General features: G+C 40.5%; 1 protein-coding gene across 1 annotated transcript; it reads right to left on the bottom strand.

The window, feature by feature from the left end:
• Nucleotides 1-1366: 1366 nt before the first annotated feature.
• zgc:113232 (uncharacterized protein LOC541546 homolog) lies at nucleotides 1367-21798 on the bottom strand. The gene is made up of 25 exons (XM_066682308.1): nucleotides 21745-21798; nucleotides 19553-19637; nucleotides 19368-19427; nucleotides 16232-16503; nucleotides 15725-15778; nucleotides 15560-15613; nucleotides 15423-15476; nucleotides 15296-15349; nucleotides 13500-13553; nucleotides 10904-10957; nucleotides 10612-10665; nucleotides 10448-10501; nucleotides 10313-10357; nucleotides 10009-10062; nucleotides 9851-9904; nucleotides 9080-9133; nucleotides 4254-4325; nucleotides 4119-4154; nucleotides 3924-3968; nucleotides 3777-3809; nucleotides 2871-3017; nucleotides 2410-2586; nucleotides 2204-2294; nucleotides 2025-2102; nucleotides 1367-1950 (listed from the first exon to the last, which is right to left on the bottom strand). Exons 1-25 carry the CDS (start codon nucleotides 21796-21798, stop codon nucleotides 1745-1747), a joined length of 1995 nt encoding a protein of 664 aa, XP_066538405.1. The 3' UTR covers nucleotides 1367-1744.
• Nucleotides 21799-24817: the final 3019 nt, after the last annotated feature.

Raw genomic sequence — 24817 nt, 5'->3', positions numbered from 1 at the left:
AATATTATATAATATAATTCTAATATAACATAATATATAATAATAATCAGCCAAAACACTATAACAACATTATGACTTGTTTTTACAATCCACTGACTTTACAGGAGCACTTGTAGTTCTGTAATTACAGACTGTAGTCTATCAGTGGTTCTGCATACCCCCCCCCCCTTTTTTTATTCTGTTCTTTAATGGTCAGGATGCCACAAGACCACCACAGGGTGGGTATGATTTGGGTGGTGAAAATAATCCACCAACCAAAAATATCCAGCTGTTAGCGTACTGTGGGCAGCATTCTGTGTCCACCACTGATGAAGGACTAGAGGGCAACTAATACAGACAGCTGACAGTGAGTGAACGGTGTGCTTAAAAAAATCCAGTTCTAGAAACAATATGGTAACTGTAGCATGAGTGATTATAAACATATTATAAAATGTAATATAAATATATTATTTTATATATATATATATATATATATATATGTGTGTGTGTGTCTGTGTATATAAAATGATATATATAATAAAAACATGTATCTGAATATATACACACACACCCCCCACACACACACACACGAGATACATGTTTTATTTGTACAGCTACAATATATTTTCCCTCATTTGTTTATGTAATAGCCAACCATAATTCTGGGTGTCACTGTGTGCTTCCCCTTTCCTCTGTGATGCTTAATTGGGAATGGTGCAGGATTTCTGCTGTATGTTTTATTTATTGTATTAAGTTCCAGTGCCTTTCAGAACATATCTGTTCACCAGATGCCTTTGTAGCTGACTAGGTCTTCAGACAGTTTTGCAAGTGATAGATGTTCGTAATGAACTTCAGGATATCCTTGTATTATGTTTATGGGATGCTGCCTTTTGTTGTTACAAAACTGCCTACATTTCTGATTGCCCTGGATTGTGTGACTGACAGCCGGCTTGCAGAATAATCAGAGATCTGAACTTATTAATGATTAGTTAAACCAAGTGTGTTGGGGAAAGGGAAAGTAACAGATGTGCAGGACAGGGTTGAGAAACACTGAACAGCCTAATACTTTATCATCATCGATGTATACTTGATCTCTATGACACCTGTGTGTATGTGATCATGAATTTGTAAAGTTTAATTTTGTTCAGTAATGTAAACCAGCATAAATGCAAATGCAAGTCTTTTTTTTTTTTCAAACAATAACAATGTTAAAACGATAACGGTTTTTAAAAACCTGTACACCCAATAAATCAACAAAATTTGCTCCTCATTTTTTTCTGGTTTGGACGTTTCCTTATTTTCTTATGCCCCACATTCACAAGAACAGTTACCAAAGAAGTCAGGGCTCAGTTTTGAAAAAGTCATACGTTTATCTTGAACAGTGATATTAAGGAACATAGTACATGTACATGAGATGCTTTACAAAATTATTTACATGTCTCCTTTATTTGCAGCAAACCCACAGCATTTCTTATACTGGAAACAAAATCAGACATCATCCCTCATGACAAACCTACTTTATTTTTGGACACTCTAAAGGGTTTATTCATTTAATTGTTGTCACTTTCAGCCACGTGTCTTTGGGTTTTCTTTGGACTGCTGAAACGAGACGGATAAAGTTCTTATGAAGGTGTCGTTCAGGTGTTCGTTCACTTTCTGTGATGTCTTCCAAAAGTGGACACTGTTCACAGCTGTGGGTTGTTTCCAAAGCTTCTCATGGAGAGACCACAGACATAGCCTTCGAACTCAAGCACCTTCTCTGTGCTCAGATTTTGGTACTCAGAGGACCCTTTACCAGACCCTGCTCTTTTCGCATAACAGGGGCATGAATGCTACAGTCCCGTGCCTCACACACTCCTGGAACACCTGCATCTCCAGCCATACCCGGCTGACCCACAGGACCTGGGAACCCACGAGGCCCTGCAGGTCCATCAAATCCGTTTCTAGGCTCAGCTGGATGGCCTGGTAACCCTTTGTAAAGAAGAAACAGTTAGGGTGACATTCACAAACAAAGATATTATTTGGCAAATTCTGCCAAACCTTACCTCTGAGGCCTTGTTGACCATCAGGGCCTGGAAGTCCTTCACCGGGGATGCCTTGCTGCCCTTTCTGGCCTTTTGCACCTTTTGGGGGGAAATATATGATTATCAAGGATTTGCGCTGGTCAAACTGGTCTGTGTATGTATCATTCTTTGGGATATAGTTTAAAGAGGACATGCTGTACCTCTGTCTCCCTCCTCTCCTTTCTGTCCATCTAACCCTCTCACACCCAGAGGCCCTCGAGCTCCTTTAGCACCTGCTTTGCCACCTTTACCCTGAGCAAAAGTAGAGAAAGAAAAGAGCATGTGAAAAGCATCATTGAAAAGAAATGAATTCATCATGGGTGTACTGTTAGGTGTACTATCGATTTAAATGTATTTAGTGACTCACAGGTTTTCCTGGAGATCCAGGAGGTCCTGGCTTTCCTGGGGGTCCGATTAGAGTACGGTTGTTGACAGGACAGCCTTGTGAACACTTAGCTCGAATAGAGGCAGCATACTGGGAGATCTGTGCTGTTACCACACCTCGACACAGCTGCAGAACCTGCTCATCTGTCAGTCCAGGACCCTGTGAAGGACAGAAGCCCAATTAATCATCAATACTTTCATGACTCATGCCCTTATACACCATGACATAACAAAATAATAGATATAGTAACGGATTGTCTGAGTCCCAGAGTGCCCATATTTAATTATTATTTGTGTAATAACCCTTGGGTATTTCTAAGGGCCATGTTAATAAATGGTATCACTGCACTATAAGCCAATACTGACAATAAGGATAAATAACACCTGCATAAACCTTCCAGGCTGTAGGCTATAAGACAAATGTGTAAATTCTGTGATACATACAGGTTCACCTGTCTGTCCCTTTATTCCGCTCTGTCCTTTCACACCTTGGTCTCCAACTGGGCCGAGATCTCCTCTGGGGCCCGGGACACCTGGGGGTCCCACATGACCTACAGGTCCCACAGGCCCTTGATAGCCCTTCTCTCCGTGCTGAGTGAATTCACAACACAGTGACAAACAGATTTTTGTAGTATGTGCTTAGGTTTCTTGTGTATTACATTTTTAAATAACAACTGAAATGTGGTCTGGGCAAAGGTTATGGCCAGGGGTTAGTAGTGTGTATTGTGTGTGTATTTGTGTAGGCATGTGCAATGTATTATATATTTGAGTTGCAGTATGTACACCAAGCCAAATCTTTACAATGTGTTTCTGCACTCACTGTTCATTTCAAGAGCTCCACTGACCATACATCTGAACTATGGATTTCTACAGTTACAGATGGTAGCGCATCTGTTGTTCTGCATAGGCCCCTTTCACTCAGTTCTTCAATGAACAGGACCCACAAAGATATAATTCTGGGAGGTGGATCACTGAAGTGTGTGGTGGTGTATTAGTGTGTGTCATGCTGGTACAAATGTATCAGACACAGGACTTGTCTCGATAGCGGGGCTGGAGCTTTTTAAAGCCCTCAGTGTCACTGCTGGATTGAGAATAGTCCACCAACAGGTTCTATGGTGGTCTTGTATGAATTCTGACCACTGAAGGGCAGGGTGAAAGGGATATCGATAGTAAATGTACAAATAGGAGGGCCATTTTAATGTTTTGGCTGATCAGTATGGGTGTACACCTTTAGATGAAGCTCATAACAACTGCTCTTTTCTCAATAACTAGAAAACTAATTGTGTTTAAGTTGTGTCAGAAAACCAAACCCTCTCAACAGAAAAAACACATGCAAGCTTAAAAACAAACCTGCCCTTTATCACCACGTGATCCTGAACTCCCCTGTTTAGAAAGAAGAAATGGTTTTTTAAAAAAAACAAGTACCACAACTGTAATGGAAAAAGGAAGAGGAACAGTGACGTAAATCACAGCAGTAACGAACAGCCAACTGTTTACCTTTTCCCCTTTAAGCCCTTTGGCACCTTTTCTTCCTCTTTCTCCCTAAAAAAAAAAGAACCCACATGATGGTATGACCCACCAGAAATGCCATGTCTCACGTCATCTGACACAAGTATCGCATTATCATCACAATAACGTCTCTGACCCTAAGGCAGTATGTATTCTGAAAATATTAATTGATTCAAATGTTACCTTAATACCATCTGGTCCTGTTTCCCCTTTGGCACCCTATAAAACAGAAGCTCTGACACTTAGCTGAGGCTAATACACAAAGCAAATAGGGTTGTATCTTTATAACCTTTAAAAAATATCAGGCATTATCCTTACAGACTGGCCCTGCAGGCCTTTTGGACCTGGCTTTCCTGGAATCCCTGAATCTCCTCTCTCTCCTATTGGGCCCTGAAACAAAATCACAGTGGAGTATATTTTACTAAATGTACAACAGGTAAAGAGAGTCTACAACAAATAACAAGTAATGCAGCTAACAGACTGCAAAATAAAGTTCTAATCAGTATTAACAGGCTTTACCATTACACTTGTGATTCTAGTACCTTTAACTGTGTTGTGTTTGTATTTCATTCATTCATTCATTGTCTGTAACCCTTATCCAGATCAGGGTCGCGGTGGGTCCAGAGCCTACCTGGAATCATTGGGCGCAAGGCGGGAATACACCCTGGAGGGGGCACCAGTCCTTCACAAGGCAACACACACACATACACACACACCTATGGACACATTTGAGTTGCCAATCCACCTACCATCATGTGTTTTTGGACTGTGGGAGGAAACCGGAGCACCCGGAGGAAACCCACGCGGACACAGGGAGAACACACCATACTCCTCACAGACAGTCACCCGGAGGAAACCCACACAGACACAGGGAGAACACACCATACTCCTCACAGACAGGCACCCGGAGGAAACCCACGCAGACACGGGGAGAACACACCAAACTCCTCACAGACAGTCACCCGGAGGAAACACACGCAGACACAGGGAGAACACACCACACTCCTTACAGACAGTCACCCGGAGGAAACCCATGCGGACACAGGGAGAACACACCACACTCCTCACAGACAGTCACCCGGAGGAAACCAGGTCTCTGGAACTGTGTGACTGCAACACTACCTCCTGCGCCACTGTGCCAGCTGTATTTGCATGTATTATGTTTAAATTGATAGTAAAGTCAACTTTAAATAGATGTTAGTGGATGTTGCTTAGACATGTCAGGTCATAGACTCAAGAATTAAATTTTTATTCATGCAGTACACACAAAAAATGCCCAGCCCACCACAGCAAAACATAATATAATTTTTTTTTTTTTACAAATATTAAGTTTATTGCAGAAGGTCCTGCTTTCCACAATTAAAAAGACACACACACACACACACACATTATATATATATATATATATATATTACATTTAAACCACTTCTAAAGGCACAGTGTTTTTCTTCTTGGAAATAACTTTTTACAGACGCCCTAATAACGAACAGTGATGACTTTTAAGGGCTTTAACTGAGCAAACTGCTTTGACCCTTTTCTCCCTGAACAGGAGAAGGAAAATTATTTGAAAACATGACTCTTACATATAGTCCATATGTCTGAATAATAGTAACAGACCTTGACTAGTTCCAGTGAAAGTAATAATACTGATATTAGTTGATTAGTCAGTTAGTGCCTGGTCTTCTGTGACCAAAGTACTAATTTTCAGTTTGTATATGAGTAACTTAGCTCCTGCTTTATGAGGTGTTAAGAAAATTGATAAGGGTATCTTAGTTATTAGTACCTCAGTTATTGGTACCGTAGATGGTATTTAGTAATTAGATAGTAATAAGTATTACTAAATGATTATTCACTCATTGTCTGAAACCACTTATCCAATTCGCGGTGGATCTGGAGCCTACACGGAATCAATGGGCACAAGGCGGGAACACACCCTGGAGGGGGCGCCAATCCTTCACAGGGCAACACACACACATTCACTCACACCTACAGACACTTTTGAGTCTCCAATACACCTACCAACGTGTGTTTTTGGACCGCGGGAGGGAACTGGAGCACGCAGAGGAAACCCACGCAGACACGGGGAGAACACACCACACTCCTCACAGACAGTCACCCGGAGGAAACCCACGCAGACACAGGGAGAACACACCACACTCCTCACAGACAGTCACCCGGAGGAAACCCACGCAGACACAGAGAGAACACACCACACTCCTCACAGACAGTCACCCGGAGGAAACACACGCAGACACAGGGAGAACACACCATACTCCTCACAGACAGTCACCCGGAGGAAACCCACACAGACACAGGGAGAACACACCATACTCCTCACAGACAGGCACCCGGAGGAAACCCATGCAGACACGGGGAGAACACACCAAACTCCTCACAGACAGTCACCCGGAGGAAACACACGCAGACACAGGGAGAACACACCACACTCCTTACAGACAGTCACCCGGAGGAAACCCATGCGGACACAGGGAGAACACACCACACTCCTCACAGACAGTCACCCGGAGGAAACCAGGTCTCTGGAACTGTGTGACTGCAACACTACCTCCTGCGCCACTGTGCCAGCTGTATTTGCATGTATTATGTTTAAATTGATAGTAAAGTCAACTTTAAATAGATGTTAGTGGATGTTGCTTAGACATGTCAGGTCATAGACTCAAGAATTAAATTTTTATTCATGCAGTACACACAAAAAATGCCCAGCCCACCACAGCAAAACATAATATAATTTTTTTTTTTTTACAAATATTAAGTTTATTGCAGAAGGTCCTGCTTTCCACAATTAAAAAGACACACACACACACACACACATTATATATATATATATATATATATATTACATTTAAACCACTTCTAAAGGCACAGTGTTTTTCTTCTTGGAAATAACTTTTTACAGACGCCCTAATAACGAACAGTGATGACTTTTAAGGGCTTTAACTGAGCAAACTGCTTTGACCCTTTTCTCCCTGAACAGGAGAAGGAAAATTATTTGAAAACATGACTCTTACATATAGTCCATATGTCTGAATAATAGTAACAGACCTTGACTAGTTCCAGTGAAAGTAATAATACTGATATTAGTTGATTAGTCAGTTAGTGCCTGGTCTTCTGTGACCAAAGTACTAATTTTCAGTTTGTATATGAGTAACTTAGCTCCTGCTTTATGAGGTGTTAAGAAAATTGATAAGGGTATCTTAGTTATTAGTACCTCAGTTATTGGTACCGTAGATGGTATTTAGTAATTAGATAGTAATAAGTATTACTAAATGATTATTCACTCATTGTCTGAAACCACTTATCCAATTCGCGGTGGATCTGGAGCCTACACGGAATCAATGGGCACAAGGCGGGAACACACCCTGGAGGGGGCGCCAATCCTTCACAGGGCAACACACACACATTCACTCACACCTACAGACACTTTTGAGTCTCCAATACACCTACCAACGTGTGTTTTTGGACCGCGGGAGGGAACTGGAGCACGCAGAAGAAACCCACGCAGACACGGGGAGAACACACCACACTCCTCACAGACAGTCACCCGGAGGAAACCCACGCAGACACAGGGAGAACACACCACACTCCTCACAGACAGTCACCCGGAGGAAACCCACGCAGACACAGAGAGAACACACCACACTCCTCACAGACAGTCACCCGGAGGAAACACACGCAGACACAGGGAGAACACACCACACTCCTCACAGACAGTCACCCGGAGGAAACCCACGCAGACAGAGGGAGAACACACCACACTCCTCACAGACAGTCACCCGGAGGAAACCCACGCAGACACAGAGAGAACACACCACATTCCTCACAGACAGTCACCCGGAGGAAACCCACGCAGACACAGAGAGAACACACCACATTCCTCACAGACAGTCACCTGGAGCGGGAATTGAACCCACAACCTCCAGGACCCTTGAGCTATTAAAAAATTACCTGGAGGGATTAAAAAATCCCTAAAGAATGCTAGTTAATGCTAGTCCTTTATTCTTATTATTACTTAATGATTGTGACATTACCTAACAATTTGGTAAATTCTGTCTTAAGTATGAATTTCTGTACCGTTATTGTAAAGTGTTACAGAAAACTTTATTTAATTCATTATACATTGAATAGTTCTTTGTCCTATGAAAGTCATCCCTGTCATCACCTTCTTTTCCACTTAATCCATTTCAGGGTCACTGCGCTCTATAAAAATATTTCAAATATTTCAGGCTTCGTTAAAACTATCAGCCAATTAATGGCTTTCATACTGATGTCGTTGAGGGAAGATAATCAGCTTGAATTGTAATGATCACCAAAATACATTAAGACCACTACAAACCCAGTCTAGGCGGGACTTTAAAAGCTTGCAATTTTTTTTTATTAATTATAAGCTTATTGTTTTGGCATGTTGTGCTTTGTCATATTATTTAATTAATTAATGTATGTATTTATTTAACAGGAGTATATATTGTGAGTGTGATTTACACAAACACACACACACCAAATCAGTGCTAGAAAATGAGTAATACCATCTTTATTAGCAAAACAAAAAAGAGCATGTCAGTAGCTATTCAATATATGTACAGCATTTTGGCGTGAAACACCTCTGTAGGAAAAATGTTTTATATTATACTCTTTTATGTGGAACAGCTACTGGATGCCTTTAATTTCCCTCTGGGAGCAGTAATGTAAGTAGGTAATTATTTATCTAAAACCTAATCTCCCACAGTTTCCACCCACCACCTCATCACACATGTCCTCCCACACACATACAGTACGCCCATATAAACACCCACATGCAACCGCACTTTAGAAGGGAAGCTATTGCGTACTATAAATACCAAACTGTAGTTTCACTTTCAGTCACATGCTGTAATTTCTCTTTTTCTAAAAAGGGGAGTACCCAAATGCCACAAAAAATACTCCCTGAATTTTTCAAATAAATAAATACCCACAGGGTGAGCTAGGGGGATTCCCTGCCGCAGCTTATTTTGTTTATTTTGTCTAGACTGAACAGCTTAAATGTTAGCAAGTGCTAGATAATTAAAGACATATCGTAATGTGACCTATCTCATTCGATGTGGTCTGTTATATACCACTGTACAGGATTAAAAAGATAAATGACTCACCCTCGCCCCTGCTCTCCCAGGAAGACCCCTCTCTCCACGATCCCCTTTTAAACCCTTAGGGAAGAAGAATGAAAAAATGAAAATTCTCAGAAAGTCATTACTCAGAACTCCACAAGAAAAATATTTACTGAGAAAAGGTAAGTAGACGTTCAGAATGTGCTGACTTATTAAAACCCAACTGCACAAAAATAAGGACAGTAGGTCAAATGTAAGTAAAAACAAACTGAAGTGGTTTTTAAAGCTGGTAACTTACTTTAAATCATCAGAACATAAAACATTAAACGTAATGTATTATTGTCAGTATGTTTTGGCATTACTCATCACAGAAGCTGTTTTTGAACTCAGCACTGAGTCAAAGCATTGAGACACAGAAGGTCAAACCATTCAGTTTTGGTTTTCAATTTTGCCTTTACTCAGAGGTTTCTGTGAATTCCCTAAAACTTTTGATGCAATCAAGTATCACAGAGGGCAAAGTACCTAAAAAATATATATGTCTTATGTCTGCTCAGTTCAAACTGCTCGGTTGTTCAAAAAATGGTGAACCTCGATACAGTCTTCATCATAAAATGCATGGTGATTCCTGAATGCCTTTTTAAAACATTTAACAATGAACTATTATATACAAAACACACTGAGGTTAACAAAATAAAACATAAAAGATTTAGTATTTGTACTGTTTGCTTTTAAATAAACCTAAAAATAGACTCTATAAAAATCTGAATTTTACATATTTTGCTAATGACTCTGAAATGGTGTTTGTGATCATTTCACCTTTGCTCCAAATTGTCCAGGTGAACCAACAACTCCTGGAACTCCTAGAGGACCCTGGGGGTGGGGGGAAATATTTGTTTCATTTATTCATTTATTGTTTGTACCACTCCTAAAAACTGAATGACAAAAATTCCCAGAGGTGGCCAGCTGACACTTACATCTTCTCCTGGTTCTCCATCACTTCCTGGCAAACCGCTTTGCCCCTTGACTCCCTGAACAGGAGAAAGGAAAATGTTAAATTATTTGAAAACATGACACTTACATATTGTTGATATGTTTGAATAATAGTAATAATAAAAGTCTATGCTACCATATGAGTAACACAGATGGTCGTTTCAGTAAATACTTTGTAGATTACTAAGCAGAACTTGACTAGTTCCAGTGAAAGTAAAAATACTGATATTAATTGATTAGTCACTGTTCTTCTTTGACCACAAGCAAAACAGTTTCAGAATGTCTCACCTTAGGCCCTGGCACTCCCCTTCCTCCGGGTATTCCTGTATAGCCCTGGGAAATACAAACAAATGTATTATTTGTTACAAAAAAATGTTCTCAGCAGTGAATGCCAAAGGATGATGGGAACAATGATTCTCTCACAATGTAGCCCTGTTCCCCAACATCTCCAGTGAAGCCAGGAGCTCCAGTCTGACCCTGTAAACAAACGAGACAAACACTGTTGTTCTCTTACAGGCAAATCTCCATCAATAGTAATCAAACATGTTTTAGATTTTAACATCAATAACCATGGGGTATCTAGATACCTTTGGTCCCTGTCGTCCTTGTGGCCCTTGTTTGCCAGTTTTTCCTGGTGATCCCTGAAGAGAGTCAAAAAAAGTTAATCAAACTATGCAGTATATCTGTATGTCCTTTACAGCTGTTTAAATGCAGTTTTCACTTAAAAAATGCTAAGTTTAATATGTATTATATTTGTGGCAAGAACACTCATGTATGGGACATTAAATTCTCCAGGGTGTTTGTACGTGGAAAATATGTTACTTGATAAAATGTTTTCTTTCAGAATAACACAATATAGTAATGTTTTTTTTTTTTTACCTTAATACCTTTACCTCCAGCTGTTCCTGGGGGACCCACTGGACCAACTGAGCCCTGTAAATGAAATCAGGAAAAAGTAGAAGTTAGAACACAATTCACCATCTATCATTTCATGAAAAGCGTATATTCCTGACACAGACATCTCCGACACAAACTCTCTGCACACAAGTTGACGGAGAGCCTGATACTTTCAGTGCATGAGTCTGGCCTCACAGTCAGTGAGCATTCTGATTGGCTGTCTGTACATCCGTGTGTATCGTTTTTGTAAAGGCACTGCTACTGGTCTGATGTGTAAGATAAATAGTAGCCTTGTGATGGGTCCTTTTGCGTGTCAGTCAAATTCCTTTTCCTGCAGAGATAGGCGGATTTTGGTCACAAAAAGGTGCCAGACTCTCCCTAGAGGGTCTGACGATGCAAGACTACCATTAGCCTACACAAGGTTTTCTTAAGGGAACACAATGTAGTATTTCTACCTTACAATTACAGTTTCTAAATTATTGTGATGATCCACAGAGCTGTAATATGGAGAATAGAGCCTCTGTGGCTGCTATGCTGGGTCCATTGCTGGATTACTGGACTAAGCAAATATTATAATCAGGTTTTTGAGAATTACAGAGTAGTGAGTCAGGGTTTGCGGGTCTAAGTTTTAGCCGGGCTAGCTCACTTTTTCACGTTAACCATCGATTCTTGCTATAAGTGTTCTTCTCCGGTTGCTGTGTGGACGAATTGGCTAGAATTACACTTTGTGCTGGTGGAACCCAATCTTTGTTGAGGACAGTGTTATAATCCGGTTTTGAGAGTTACTGATGAAAGAGCAAGTGGTTGCGCCTGCTTACTTTAGTTGGATTAGCTCACATTTTAGCAACGGACATTGATTCTGGTAATACGTGCTTTTCTGTTAGTTGCTGTGATTATAACGGCTAGAGTACCACCCCAGAGAGGCGTGTGAGACTTGATTTCAGTCAGCAGCAGGTATAAGGCGCTCAGGAGACAATAAAGACAATTCTTACATTGTATTCCTTTAAAGAGGTATATCTGCATAATTAAATGCTTAATATATAAACAAAGACAATTATAGTGGTTTGATTTAGATGCTAATAATCAGAGTTACCAATTCAACTCAGAATTACTGACTGCAATAGTAAAAGACACCAGAGAGATATTGTATAAATGGGAAGTAACAATGCTGCCTAATGTGTTTAGACTTTGTTTTGAGTTATAATATTAACTTAAAACATTAATTAATTAATTAATTCATTCATTCATTCTCTGTAAGCGCTTATCCAGGGTCCCGGTGGGCCCAGAGCCTACCTGGAATCATCGGGCGCAAGGCGGGAATACATCCCGGAGGGGGCGCCAGTCCTTCACAGGGCAACACAGACACACACACACACATTCACTCACACACCTACGGACACTTTTGAGTCGCCAATCCACCTACCAACGTGTGTTTTTGGACTGTGGGAGGAGCACCCGGAGGAAACCCACGCAGACACAGGGAGAACACACCAACTCCTCACAGGCTGTCACCCGGAGGAAACCCACACAGACACAGGGAGACCACACCACACTCCTCACAGGCAGTCACCCGGAGGAAACCCACACAGACACAGGGAGAACACACCACACTCCTCACAGACAGTCACCCGGAGCGGGAATCGAACCCACAATCCCCAGACCCCTGGAGATGTGTGACTGCGACACTACCTGCTGCACCACCGTGCCGCCCCAACTTAAAACATGTTTTTTAAATTATTTTTGATGGACAGTGGGATATGCAGGGTGCTGTATGGGAAACAGCTCATATTTTCAAACTGCTACCAATACAACCTCACAGCTCAGCATGCTTGGAGGAGCACATTAAATGCACATTTATATGATGTCAACTAACAGGGAACACATTGGCTAGCATCATGCTGAAAGACAAGAGGAAGAGAGTGAACCCATCTTACCCACCCAGAGCCATGCCAGGTGTGCTCTCTAGGACACCTAACCACAGACAGTAGTGACTTCATCATCATCTCCCAATGATAAAGTCAACACCTAGATAGCTGTGCTAATGTGGAGCCCATGTTGGACATGTAAGGTGTAGCATTTTAGTCGTCTTAAGTCATAGGTAGACTATTTTGCAATACCAGTGGCAACTTAGACCACTGTAATTTATGATTTACTAGTTGTGTTACAATATGTTTGTGATGGGAAAACTACAGAATATAATTGACAAGCTGTAACCTGTATATCGTTGCTGTCCAATTAAAAAAAACATTTATCTCCATCTTGTCAATGTTGAGATTACTACATCATTTGAACACAGCAGCTGTCCTTCATATTCTGCAAAAATGTCATGGTGAAAGGTTTGAAAAGCTCCAAAATTACTTGGAATAATATCGTATTAAAGTCCCTTCCATTAAAAGTTAAGAAGGAGTTTTCCTTGTCCCGTAAAGTTACTGTTTTGAGAGATGCTCCTAATTTGATAGTGACATATGCATTGCTTATTCAGGCTTTCAGGAATGTGAAGTAATCGCTAGGAAGTCATTTGCATAATTCCCCTATGGGAATCTCGTAGGGTTATTTGAGTGTATGTCAGTTTACTCACTGTTTGTCCAGGAAGCCCAACTCCACCACGAGGGCCCATAACACCAACATCACCCTACAGAGTACAAACAGAGGCTTGAAATGTGTTTATCATGTAACAGATCATTCAAATACAAGACACTGAATCATGCACAAAAACATACATCACATTAAAGCTCAAAAGTCAGAGAGAACCCCTCATTTGTTTAATTTTTAGTACTTCTCATTTTTTCAGTTTCAGGAAACAAGGCAGAAACTACATATTTGACAGAAAAAAACAGGAATTTCCATCAATCTCTGTGACCACTTCTTCCTGATAGGGGTCACGGTTCATCAGCCCAGAGCCGACACTGGGTCATTAGGTACAATGCAGGAACATACTCTGGACAGGGCAGCACACACTCACTCAGTCTGTCAGTCACTCACACCTATAGACAGTTTCACCCACTCACCAAGTCACTAACAAACACACACAAGTGGAAAGCAACACATTCACATGGAGAACACAGACAGTTTGACAACTCTTCACAGACAGTGACATGAGGTCAGGATCGAATGCTTGAACTGAGGACCCTGGAGTTATGTGGCATGCCACTACCCATAGCACCTCCATGCCGCTCTAAACAGAAACTTGAATAGCTAGCGTAGGTACCCCAACTTCCGGCCACGTTAATTACAATATTGGAAATCTTAGCTAACTGTAAATAAATAGAAGTACTTTACTCACTCAAATCAACATTTTTCAGGAGTCAAATATGTGTAGATTAATGTCCAAGACTTGCTTGACTTTGAAAGAAAATATGTTTTTAGATAAAAACGCTTTTGTTTAAGTAGGCGCTAATACTGCTAAGATTATTAGCGCCCCATATCTTCGGCCACCTCCCCTGCTTGAGACAGTCAAACGAGACAGTTGCTACCACATTCAGTGGTTTTGAGAGGTTCACAATGAGATCACCTTTGTCCTGTGTTGGTATCCGTACTCTACATGTAAGGATTACAATGGCGGTAAATTTTCCCCTCAGAGAAAAGGAAGCTAACCGCTAAGTTTAGCCTTTAAGTTTTACATGCCGTTTTGCACACAAAGGATTATAACACTGTTAGAGATGCTTAAATATTGATTTCTTGCAAGACTGATGCTTAAATGCCCTACTAAGGCTTGAACTTACGTTTTATTGTTTTACCCTATGCGATTGGTAAAGAGAGAGAGCGGAATTGCACCATATACGGCAGTGGCCGGAATTAGGGGACGATCAGAAATAGGAGGAATACTAATACATTTTACATAATTTAGTGTCCACTTTTGAATTAAATTTCAACACCTCAAAAGCTCAATCTTTGAAGTTGGTTACATTTTCTTCATGTTAAGTTTGGGACTATGGGGTGAGCAGTTACGTTTTCTGAGAATGGCATAATTTTTATCACTTGATTTGCATATTCTCTCTTTTTAGTGTAGTTCCTGTTCTCAGTAAAACCCAATGGACTGTTACTGATTGATACACATTTCAGACCTCTAGTGCTGTCTTTTCTCACAGAGTAAGGAAGATGAAACACCTGTGGACTTTTTTTTTCAGATCACTCTGGTTTCAAAAACTCCTACTTTCTTTCATTTTCACTTTTTTATTTCCTCTTTCTAATTTGAATGTCTTCTCTTTAAATATGTGTCTCATGAAAAAATAATAACTTGTACTTGAGGTCTGTTTTGGCTTGAAATTAAATAAAAGATGAGTGATTTCTGACTTTTTTGCTGTACTGTATATAATTATCAGTAGATTTATAGTTTTTTTTTAATACTTTGGATTTAAACAAGGGTGTAATTACCTTTAGTCCAGAACCACCACTCTCACCTGGATCTCCGGGTAGCCCTGGCAAGCCCTGTTCAAAGTGAAAAAATATGAGAAACACTCGAGGAGAAAGACCTCAAAAGCCAAAATATTCTTCCACTCACAAATGCACCAGGGAAGCCAGATCCACCGTCCTCTCCATCAGACCCTGGATCACCCTAAAGAGAGGGAAAGCACGCCTTTACATTCTCTATTCATTGAATAATTTAAAAGTGTATAAGCATCTCTGATGGCAGCTCACCACAGGGCCTGTGTCACCTCCTTGGCCTTGAACACCTTTGGTCCCTTTGTAACCCTGGTAACATCATATGGAAAATGTAAAAAGCTGCCGAATCCTTCTATAAATCTGTATCCATGACATTCATACAGGGTGAAGTACTTGTTGATGTTTTTTTTTCAAACCTACCTCCCGTCCTTGAGCCCCTGGAAACCCTTGTTTACCTTGCAGTCCTCTGGATCCCTGTTTATAAAAAGATATCAAATTGGACTACATCTTGCTGTATAGAGTGAACTGCACTAGCAACACGAAGGTCATAGCTCTGCAAGTCACACACAGCTCGTATATACTCCATAGAAAAACAATGCAATAGCTGCAAAATTAAAAGCAAAAATAGCTTTACCACACAAATCCAATTGATGGCTACAAAGGTATAAAGCCCCGCACACTTTTAGAGTGTTGCCTGTGCTCCACATCATATCCTCTAACATCATCACCAACATTACTACCATCTCTTTAGACAGAATACCATCAGATATTTACAGAAATGTCCTAACACCTAATATAAGGCCTTCCACAAGTGTAAAGACTGTTACTGAAGCAAAGGAGGCCTTGACCTCTGAATCTGACGAAATGTGAGCTGCTAAACTTTCCGGTTTAGGCCTGTTATCATGGTCATATTATCAGATGACCCACCTTAGGACCAGCAAAGCCAGCAAACCCAGGCTCGCCCTGCTCACAGTCACAATCGGTGGGCCCCTCCTCCTCTCCCAAAGAAGCCTCGCCATATGGCAGCTCCGTAGTCAGGGTGGTCACTTCTTTGGCGTAGTCGTACGTCTCTGCGGGGGTGGAGTATGGGTAGGACTCCTCGGTGATCATAGTGATCTCTGTGGGAGCAGGGCTGTAAGGGTCATACGCTGAGGCAGTTTGCTCATCTTCATAGGTGTGTGTGGGCTCAGGAGAGTAGTCTACATCAAATACATTGGAAAAACATTATGAGACAATGGTGGACTGGCAGTTCTGATTCAAGAAAAGCATTATCAAGGGTCATTATTTCTCATAAAGCAGAGCAGTAGCAGAAATTTTCTCTTGGGCAGTGGTGTAAGACTGATGCATATGCTATGCACGTACTGAGTGGGTGTAGGTAGCTGCTAAAGAAGAGATATAGGGAGTTTCCCAAGTTAATTTTACAGTTAATGTTGACCTTTAAATGCAGTAACACTTTTATTGACAGCTTCCAAAGTGTATTAACTCCAAGATAACTTTACTCAATGTTTCTTCAACAATTTATCCAGTTTCAATCATCTTAACTGTGGCATTGAGGGTGAGGTGGGCTGACAAACTGAGACTGATAAATAAATATATTATTCCTGTTGCATCATTTCATAAAGAGGTACAAAGATTAAATATCAGCCCCTTTACTGACCATTTCATTACTACAGCAGGAAGATTACTGACATATGAAACCATTTATAGTACCTTCACTAAAACTGCTGTCAATGCATCATCACTGGATAAGTGAAGACACTTGAAACTGTATAGGTTTGTTGTATCAGCTAAAAGGCGTGTGCACTGACTAGCATTGAGCTGAGGAAGGAAATGAGCAGGAGGAGGGCCATCTTATTCACTCAGTGACAGCAAAGTAAACAAGGGCATAAGTGAGGCTATGTCTGGCTCACAGTCCATGATCCAAGTCTATCATGAATCTTTCGTGCCAAGCAGATGGTACCTTTCCTAATGTGGTCTGTCTTATACCACCACAGAAGGAATAAGCTGAACAACATCAAGACATTTACAGTGCCTTGCGAAAGTATTCTCCCCCCTTGAACTTTTTAACCTTTTGCCACCTTTCAGGCTTCAAACATTAAGATATAAAATTTAAATCTTTTGTGAAAAATCATCAACAAGTGGGACACAATCGTGAAGTGGAATGAAATTTATTGGATGTGTCAAACTTTAACAAACAAAAAAACTGAAAAGTGGGGAGTGCGATATTACTCGGCCCCTTGCGTTAATACTTTGTAGCGACACCTTTAGATGCAATGACAGCTGCAAGTCGCTTGGGGTATGTCTCTATCAGTTTTGCACATCGAGAGACTGAAATTCTTGCCCATTCTTCCTTGCAAAACAGCTCGAGCTCAGTGAGGTTGGATGGAGAGCGTTTGTGAACAGCAGTCTTCAGCTTTCCACAGATTCTCGATTTGATTCAGGTCTGGACTTTGACTTGGCCGTTCCAACACCTGGATACGTTTATTTGTGAACCATTCCATTGTAGATTTGCCTTTATGTTTTGGATCATTGTCTTGTTGGAAGATAAATCTCTGTCCCAGTCTCAGGTCTCTTGCAGACTCCAACAGGTTTTCTTCCAAAATGTTCCTGTATTTGGCCCCATCCACCTTCCCATCAATTTTGACCATCTTCCCTGTCCCTGCTGACGAAAAGCAGGCCCAAACCATGATGCTGCCACCACCATGTTTGACAGTGGGGATGGTGTGTTCAGGGTGATGAGCTGTGTTGCTTTTACACCAAACATATTGTTTTGCATTGTGGCCAAACAGTTGGATTTTGGTTTCATCTGACCAGAGCACCTTCTTCCACATGTTTGGTGTCTCCCAGTGGCTTGTGGCAAACTTTAAACGAGACTTTTTATAGATATCTTTGAGAAATGGCTTTCTTCTTGCCACTCTTCTATAAAGGTCAGATTTGTGCAGTGTACGACTGATTGTTTTCCTATGGACAGACTCTCCCACCTCAGCTGTAGATCTCTGCAGTTCATCCAGAGTGATCATGGGCCTCTTGGTCTCTGATCTCTGATCAGTCTTTCATCTCCTCGTTCGTGATGAAAGTTTAGAGGGACGGCCGGGTCTTGGTAGATTTGCAGTGGTCTGATACTCCTTCCATTTCAATACGATTGCTTGCACAGTGCTCCTTGGGATGTTTAAAGCTTGGGAAATCATTTTTTTTTATCCAAATCTGGCTTTAAACTTCTCCACAACAGTATCTCGGACCTGCCTGGTGTGTTCCTTGGTCTTCATGATGCTCTCTGCGCTTTGAACAGAACCCTGAGACTATCACAGAGCAGGTGCATTTATACGGATACTTGATTACACACAGATGGATTCTATTTATCATCATCAGTCATTTGGGACAACATTGGATCATTCAGAGATCCTCACTGAACTTCTGGAGTGAGTTTGCTGCACTCAAAGTAAAGGTTTTTTATTTGTTAAAAAAGTTTGACACATCCAATAAATTTCATTCCACTTCACGATTGTGTCCCATATGTTGTTGATTCTTCACAAAAAATTAAAATTTTATATCTTAATGTTTGAAGCCTGAAATGTGGCAAAAGGTTGAAAGGTTCCAGGGGGCCGAATACTTTCGCAAGGCACTGTAGATATGTCATATCAGAATTGATATGATGTTAATCTGTTAGTATGGTATCTGCATACTTACTTTGCACAATACGTCCAAACTTACATTTAAAATCCCCACAACAATGCAACTGGAATTTCAAAAGCAATATGTAATGACAGTGAATGTGGAGTGAATGTTAATAGTAAATATGGATTGAAATGGTGAGAACTGCTCAGTACTTCTATAGGAGCATTTCGTACCTAAATAACACAAACACAAATAAACACATAAAACCCCAGCATTGTGAATCTCAGTTCATTCACACAGAAATGTCCAATCACCAAATCTAAGGCCTTCCCTAAACGTAAGGTCTGTTTGCACGGTTAAATTTAAATGTAGTGTTATAACACTAACATTGCTCCTAGTAATAATTTCCCATTTTGAAAAGACTGGTAGGAGACTGGATTGATCATACCTGGCCTTGAGTATCCATCATGTCCATCCACTAAGGAGCCTTCATAAGCGCGCTCTTCACCTGAGTAATCAAATGGGCAGATTGTTATACTATTGAAACCTGTTGTGTCATTAAAGATGTGATTGTTGTGTCATTAAAGATGTGATTGAGTTTGTTTGTGTGGGATTTTATCTGCATTGTCTGACCTGAGTGGTGTCCAGAGTATTCATACTGGGCCTCAGTGTGGAGCACACACAGCAGCAGCACAGAGCTTAGAGACACAGCCCACACCTGACACCAAGAGGTCAACACACAAACACCATCAAAATTACACAGCAGCTTTTACTCTACACAATCAGCACGAGTTTCCCTATATTTCCCACTAAAACTGCTTTTAGTGTTTGTACTAGGGAATTAGGCTCAGCCCAAGAAGACATTTAAATATGTAAATATTTAAATAAGGAGTAAAGGGAGACATACGAGACAAATGAAATATGTAAAATTAGGGGAAGTTTTGCATGTAAAAAACTAAGGGGAAATAACTGTATGTAAAATAAGGGGAAAACTCCATGTAATACTGGATTTCTTGGACAGACCAATCAAAAGGTTGGTAATATACCTATATTTAATCATTATCCTGATGAATTACAACACACAATGTTTTGCTGGCCATGTTATAGACATAATATTGACTTAAAGAACACTGACCATCTGCAAACTTATTTTCAGTGGCAAAGTTGAGCAAGTCCTCTTTAAATAGCTTCAGTGTTAACTACATAAGTCAAGGTCAGTGCTTTATAATCGCATAGCCATAATAAAAAAACATATAAGTACACAATAAATATATGTGGAAAATATGAATGAACTACTGAAACTGAATGAAAATGAAAAGCAAACTCATCATCTATTAGGATATAAAAGTATTCATTCATTCATTGTCTGTAAGCGCTTATCCAGTTCAGGGTCGCAGTGGGTCCAGAGCCTACCTGGAATCATTGGGCGCAAGGCGGGAATACACCCTGGAGGGGGCGCCAGTCCTTCACAGGGCAACACACACACACTTATACATTCACTCACACACTCACACCTACGGACACTTTTGAGTCGCCAATCCACCTACAAACGTGTGTTTTTGGACTGTGGGAGGAAACCGGAGCACCTGGAGGAAACCCACGCAGACACAGGGAGAACACACCACACTCCTCACAGACAGTCACCCGGAGGAAACCAACACAGACACAGGGAGAACACACCACACTCCTCACAGACAGTCACCCGGAGCGTGCCACCGTGCCGCTATAAAGGTATTTCAGCTATATTTATTTATTTATTTATTGTCACAATACAAAAATATTGCTGTACTGCCTTTACTCACATCAGCCAGGCAGTAAACACAGGTGGAGTGAAATACCACTAGATGGAACATAACTGTGAGTATGATTTCCTCCAGAGAAGTTACAGCACATTTTAATGTGCATGAATAGCGCCCTCTGTTGAGCACAGTTACTAAATTCATGACTTGGTACAATTCAAACTAACCTTGCCATACAGTAAATCCTCTCTTATCCTCTGTCTCTCTCGCGCGCTCTCTCTTTCACACACACACACTTTTTTCACACTGTTCTTAAGTATAAAGGGTCATAGGTTTTATTTTTTAAAATAAAATTTTCAAACATCAAAGCTGAGTGTAGAGTCAAAGTAACTTAAAAATGTATTGTGAAGCTTTTATACGATCAGTACAACAAAATTTGTGTCAGTGAGCAGGCACACTTGATCAGGGACAGTGACAGAGGTCACAAGTGTTATGTTTGGGACAGGCTACATAATTCCCTATTGTCTCTTTCTCTGTGTTTAAGTAAGAGAACCCTAACCGTTAGCACAATCTAACCTAGCAAGCCATCAGATTAGCACATCTATCTGTCTATTTTTTTTGTGTGTCCATTTAACAGTAAATAATGTTTTTAGTGATTGATAAATACATCAGTGCAGTCTTTAAAACAATTTGTATAGCTTGTTTCATTTACTTGTGTTTACTCTGTAAATTTAATTCTGGTTCTGAATATAGCACAGATTTTTTTTGAAAAAAAAAAACAAAAAAAAAACATTTTTATTATTTTATAGTATGTTAACATTCGTTCATTGTCTGTAACCACTTATCCAGTTCAGGGTCGCGGTGGGTCCAGAGCCTACCCAGAATCACTGGGCGACACACACACACACCTACAGACACTTTTTGAGTCGCCCGTCCACCTATCAACGTGCACTTTTGGTCAGTGGGAGGAAACCGGAGCACCCGGAGGAAACCCATGCGGACACAGTCAGAACAACACACCAAACTCCTCACAGACAGTCACTTGGAGCAAAACCCACAAGTCCAGCTGTGTGAATGTGACACTACCTTCTGCGCCACCATGCTGCTCAGGATGTCAACTGACGCTTTAAATTTGTCCATTTGGCTATTCAGTTCAAATCACTGAGATACACTTTCTAATAAGCATAATAGATCATCACTGTCCAATGAAGGACATTTACCTTCAAAAATATTAACTTTACAGAAAGTGTTCAGTGGAAGTCAGTGTAAAAAAAATGTATCCTAAGTAATTTTGGAGCATTTCTATTCGTCCCTTCATTATGATTTTTTTACACAGTGTGAAGGACAACTGCAGTTTTCAAATGATGTAGTATATTAAAAGTGGATAAAATTTGCCTAACATTAACTGAAGTGTGACACTTATCATGATTTACTTCGCATTATGCTAGGCTAGCATTTAATTTTTTAAAACTGTGGTAGCATCAGTCCCATGTCAAAGCTGATATCAGCAAAAAATTGAATATATGTTTAACCTACTTTTACTTCGTATGTTTATTAACGTAGTTAAATTTCAATATTTAGTATATTTAATATAGTCCCGAGTTACGATGTTTCGTGGTTACGACACATCTCCCATTTACTGTATAAAGCCTTGTTTCGACTTATGAGGTTTTGTGTCGTAAACGTCGTAACTTGAACGTGAACGTTTGGTGTGCGCGGCGGAAGAATACACGGTTACGCGGCTCGGGACCGAGGAGGATAGGTGTTAGGATAGGATAAGTGCTTACAGTATGTTATTTACGTGCAGTATGTACGTATGTTCCGACTTACGACGTTGATCCTTTCCTACGTCGCGTCGTAAACCGATTTTCGGTGCAAGTCGAGGGCCCCCTGTATTCAATATCAGTTTGAAACAAAACATTCATAAATAAAAGTGTTTATTTAACCTATGGCTAGGCTACTTACTTAAGGCTGTGCTATGAATGATTTGTTTGTTAAAACTGAAAGAAGTGACATTACTAAGTGAAGAGGAAACATATCTGAAAGGTAGTCCTTCTGCTGCTGTGAATCGCCCTGTAGAGCCTGAAAAATGAATTAAAAAGTCAGAGCTGGTTTGGTTTAGTGTTTCTGTGTCTAAAATAAGCACGGGTGCAACATTTTACAATAACAAATACCCACCCACCACTGAAATCAGCTATGTGTATATGAAACAACAACAACAAAAAAAAGTGACATGATGCCTGGCTCATTATTTCAGAAAGCATACATTAAGAAAACAATAGTGCATTTGTGTCTGATCCTACTTCAGTTGCTGCCCAAGCGGTAGAGACACAGAGTCTGAACCTCAAGAGTCAAAGCAGTTCTCAGCCTGCTTCTAAATTCCAGACGGGTCTGTGGAGCCAGGGTCTATATTCTTACTGTGGGCTCTTACACACCCACTGCTCTCCTCTCCAGAGATGTGCCTAACACACTACTGTAACTGTTTCCAGTGGCTCAGGCATCATATAAACCTATAGTCAAGATCAACTTGTGGCCTTACAGCCTTGTCTGATCAGATCAACAGTGCTACAACAGGACCAACAGGTGCGAAAAAAGAAAACGTCTTATATCTGTTGCACCTAGACAACAATGAGCAAGTGGTAAGACAAAGGACGCTTTTGCTTGTGTTTGCTGCTGATCCGACCCAGTTTATATCTTTTTTTTTCCATGCATTGTATTCAAATTCCAGTAGAATGGTTACATTTATCTGTAAATGAAATGAAGACAGGAAACCCATATTAACTCAACCATATAGCTTGGGAATACTGCCCCAGCACTGGGCAGTTTAACAGTGTGACTGCAGTCCCTGGATAATTGGAGTGTCTTCCAAACCTGTGAAAGAGTGGCTTTTGTGGTTCTAAATTAATCACCCAACTTTAGCACCTGACCTCACTAATGTTTGCTGTAAGTGAATGGCAGCAAATCCATGTAGCAATGTTACCATATCTAGTGTAAATCCTTCACAGAAATGTGTGTTACATTACTGTGTAATGTCAATTTTCCAATCCAATGGGAAATGGTAAAGGATGGAGCTTGTGTATAAAGCTCAGTGAAGGCTTTTCATCAGCCCATGGGCCCTCTGGGACTGAGAGGTGCAAGGTGGGATACATACATACACACACACTCCAGTAAACATTTAGCCGTTGATTCAACGTTGAATTAACATAATGACTGCCGTCTAATTAACGTTCTCTTAATGTTGAAAATGAAAGTTGAAAAGACGTCCAAACACAGACTTTGAAAAGACGTCTATTAGACGTATTTTGGATGTCCATTGACGTTATTAATTGTTCCCGAAATAAATTACTTGTATAAAACGCATTTTGGACGTCCACTGACGTTATCGATTGGTCACCACTTAACTAACTTATTAAGATGGATTTTGGACGTCCATTGACGTTTAAAATATGTCCTTGACGGACAGACGTCTTTTAGACCTATTTTGAACGTCCAGGGACGTTCCTGATTTACTGGGACACACCTATTCTCCACTTCTCTGATGTATTAGCTTGTCTTCATCACGTCTTACTGAAATTAAGCTGCTTTTTTGAAAGATCACGATCTATTACACGTCACAGTAATATAGGGATCTATTCCATTTTCACTGTGATTAACAAGGTCTAGAGGTCTAATGGTATGCACAGTATAATCGTGAACGAACAGTGACGTGTACTACATCTTTATCCATTACCTGAAATAGTAGAAGTCTGAACCTGTAGACCACAACGAGCTTCTTTATTGCCCTGCTTATCAAACCTGCTCATCATGTTCTATCAAAAGAGCACGAATCATGGATCATTGTAGAAAAAATGAATAACACAGGTTTCAGCCTTGAATTTCCTTCTCAACCTGAAAAATTAACTGATGAGCTGCTCATAATGTGTTATAGATCCATCACTGTACATGAGAAAGCATGATTTATCTAAAAATGTGTAGCAGGTTTTCAGTCATAGTCCTACTGTACCACTCGTCCTGCAGATTAGTGTTTTCCTGCTCTAACACACCCACTTCAGCTCAGTAAGGGGTTGTTCATGAGCAGATTAGATAGGCCAGGTGTTTTGAAATTAAGGGGAATGCCAAAATGTGCAGAAATAGATTGCACAGAGATTTACGACATTAC

The sequence above is a fragment of the Hoplias malabaricus genome, chromosome 10 (assembly GCF_029633855.1).
Source record: "Hoplias malabaricus isolate fHopMal1 chromosome 10, fHopMal1.hap1, whole genome shotgun sequence".
Taxonomy (NCBI): Eukaryota; Metazoa; Chordata; class Actinopteri; order Characiformes; family Erythrinidae; genus Hoplias; species Hoplias malabaricus.
This window is presented reverse-complemented; position numbering and strand designations above follow the sequence as displayed.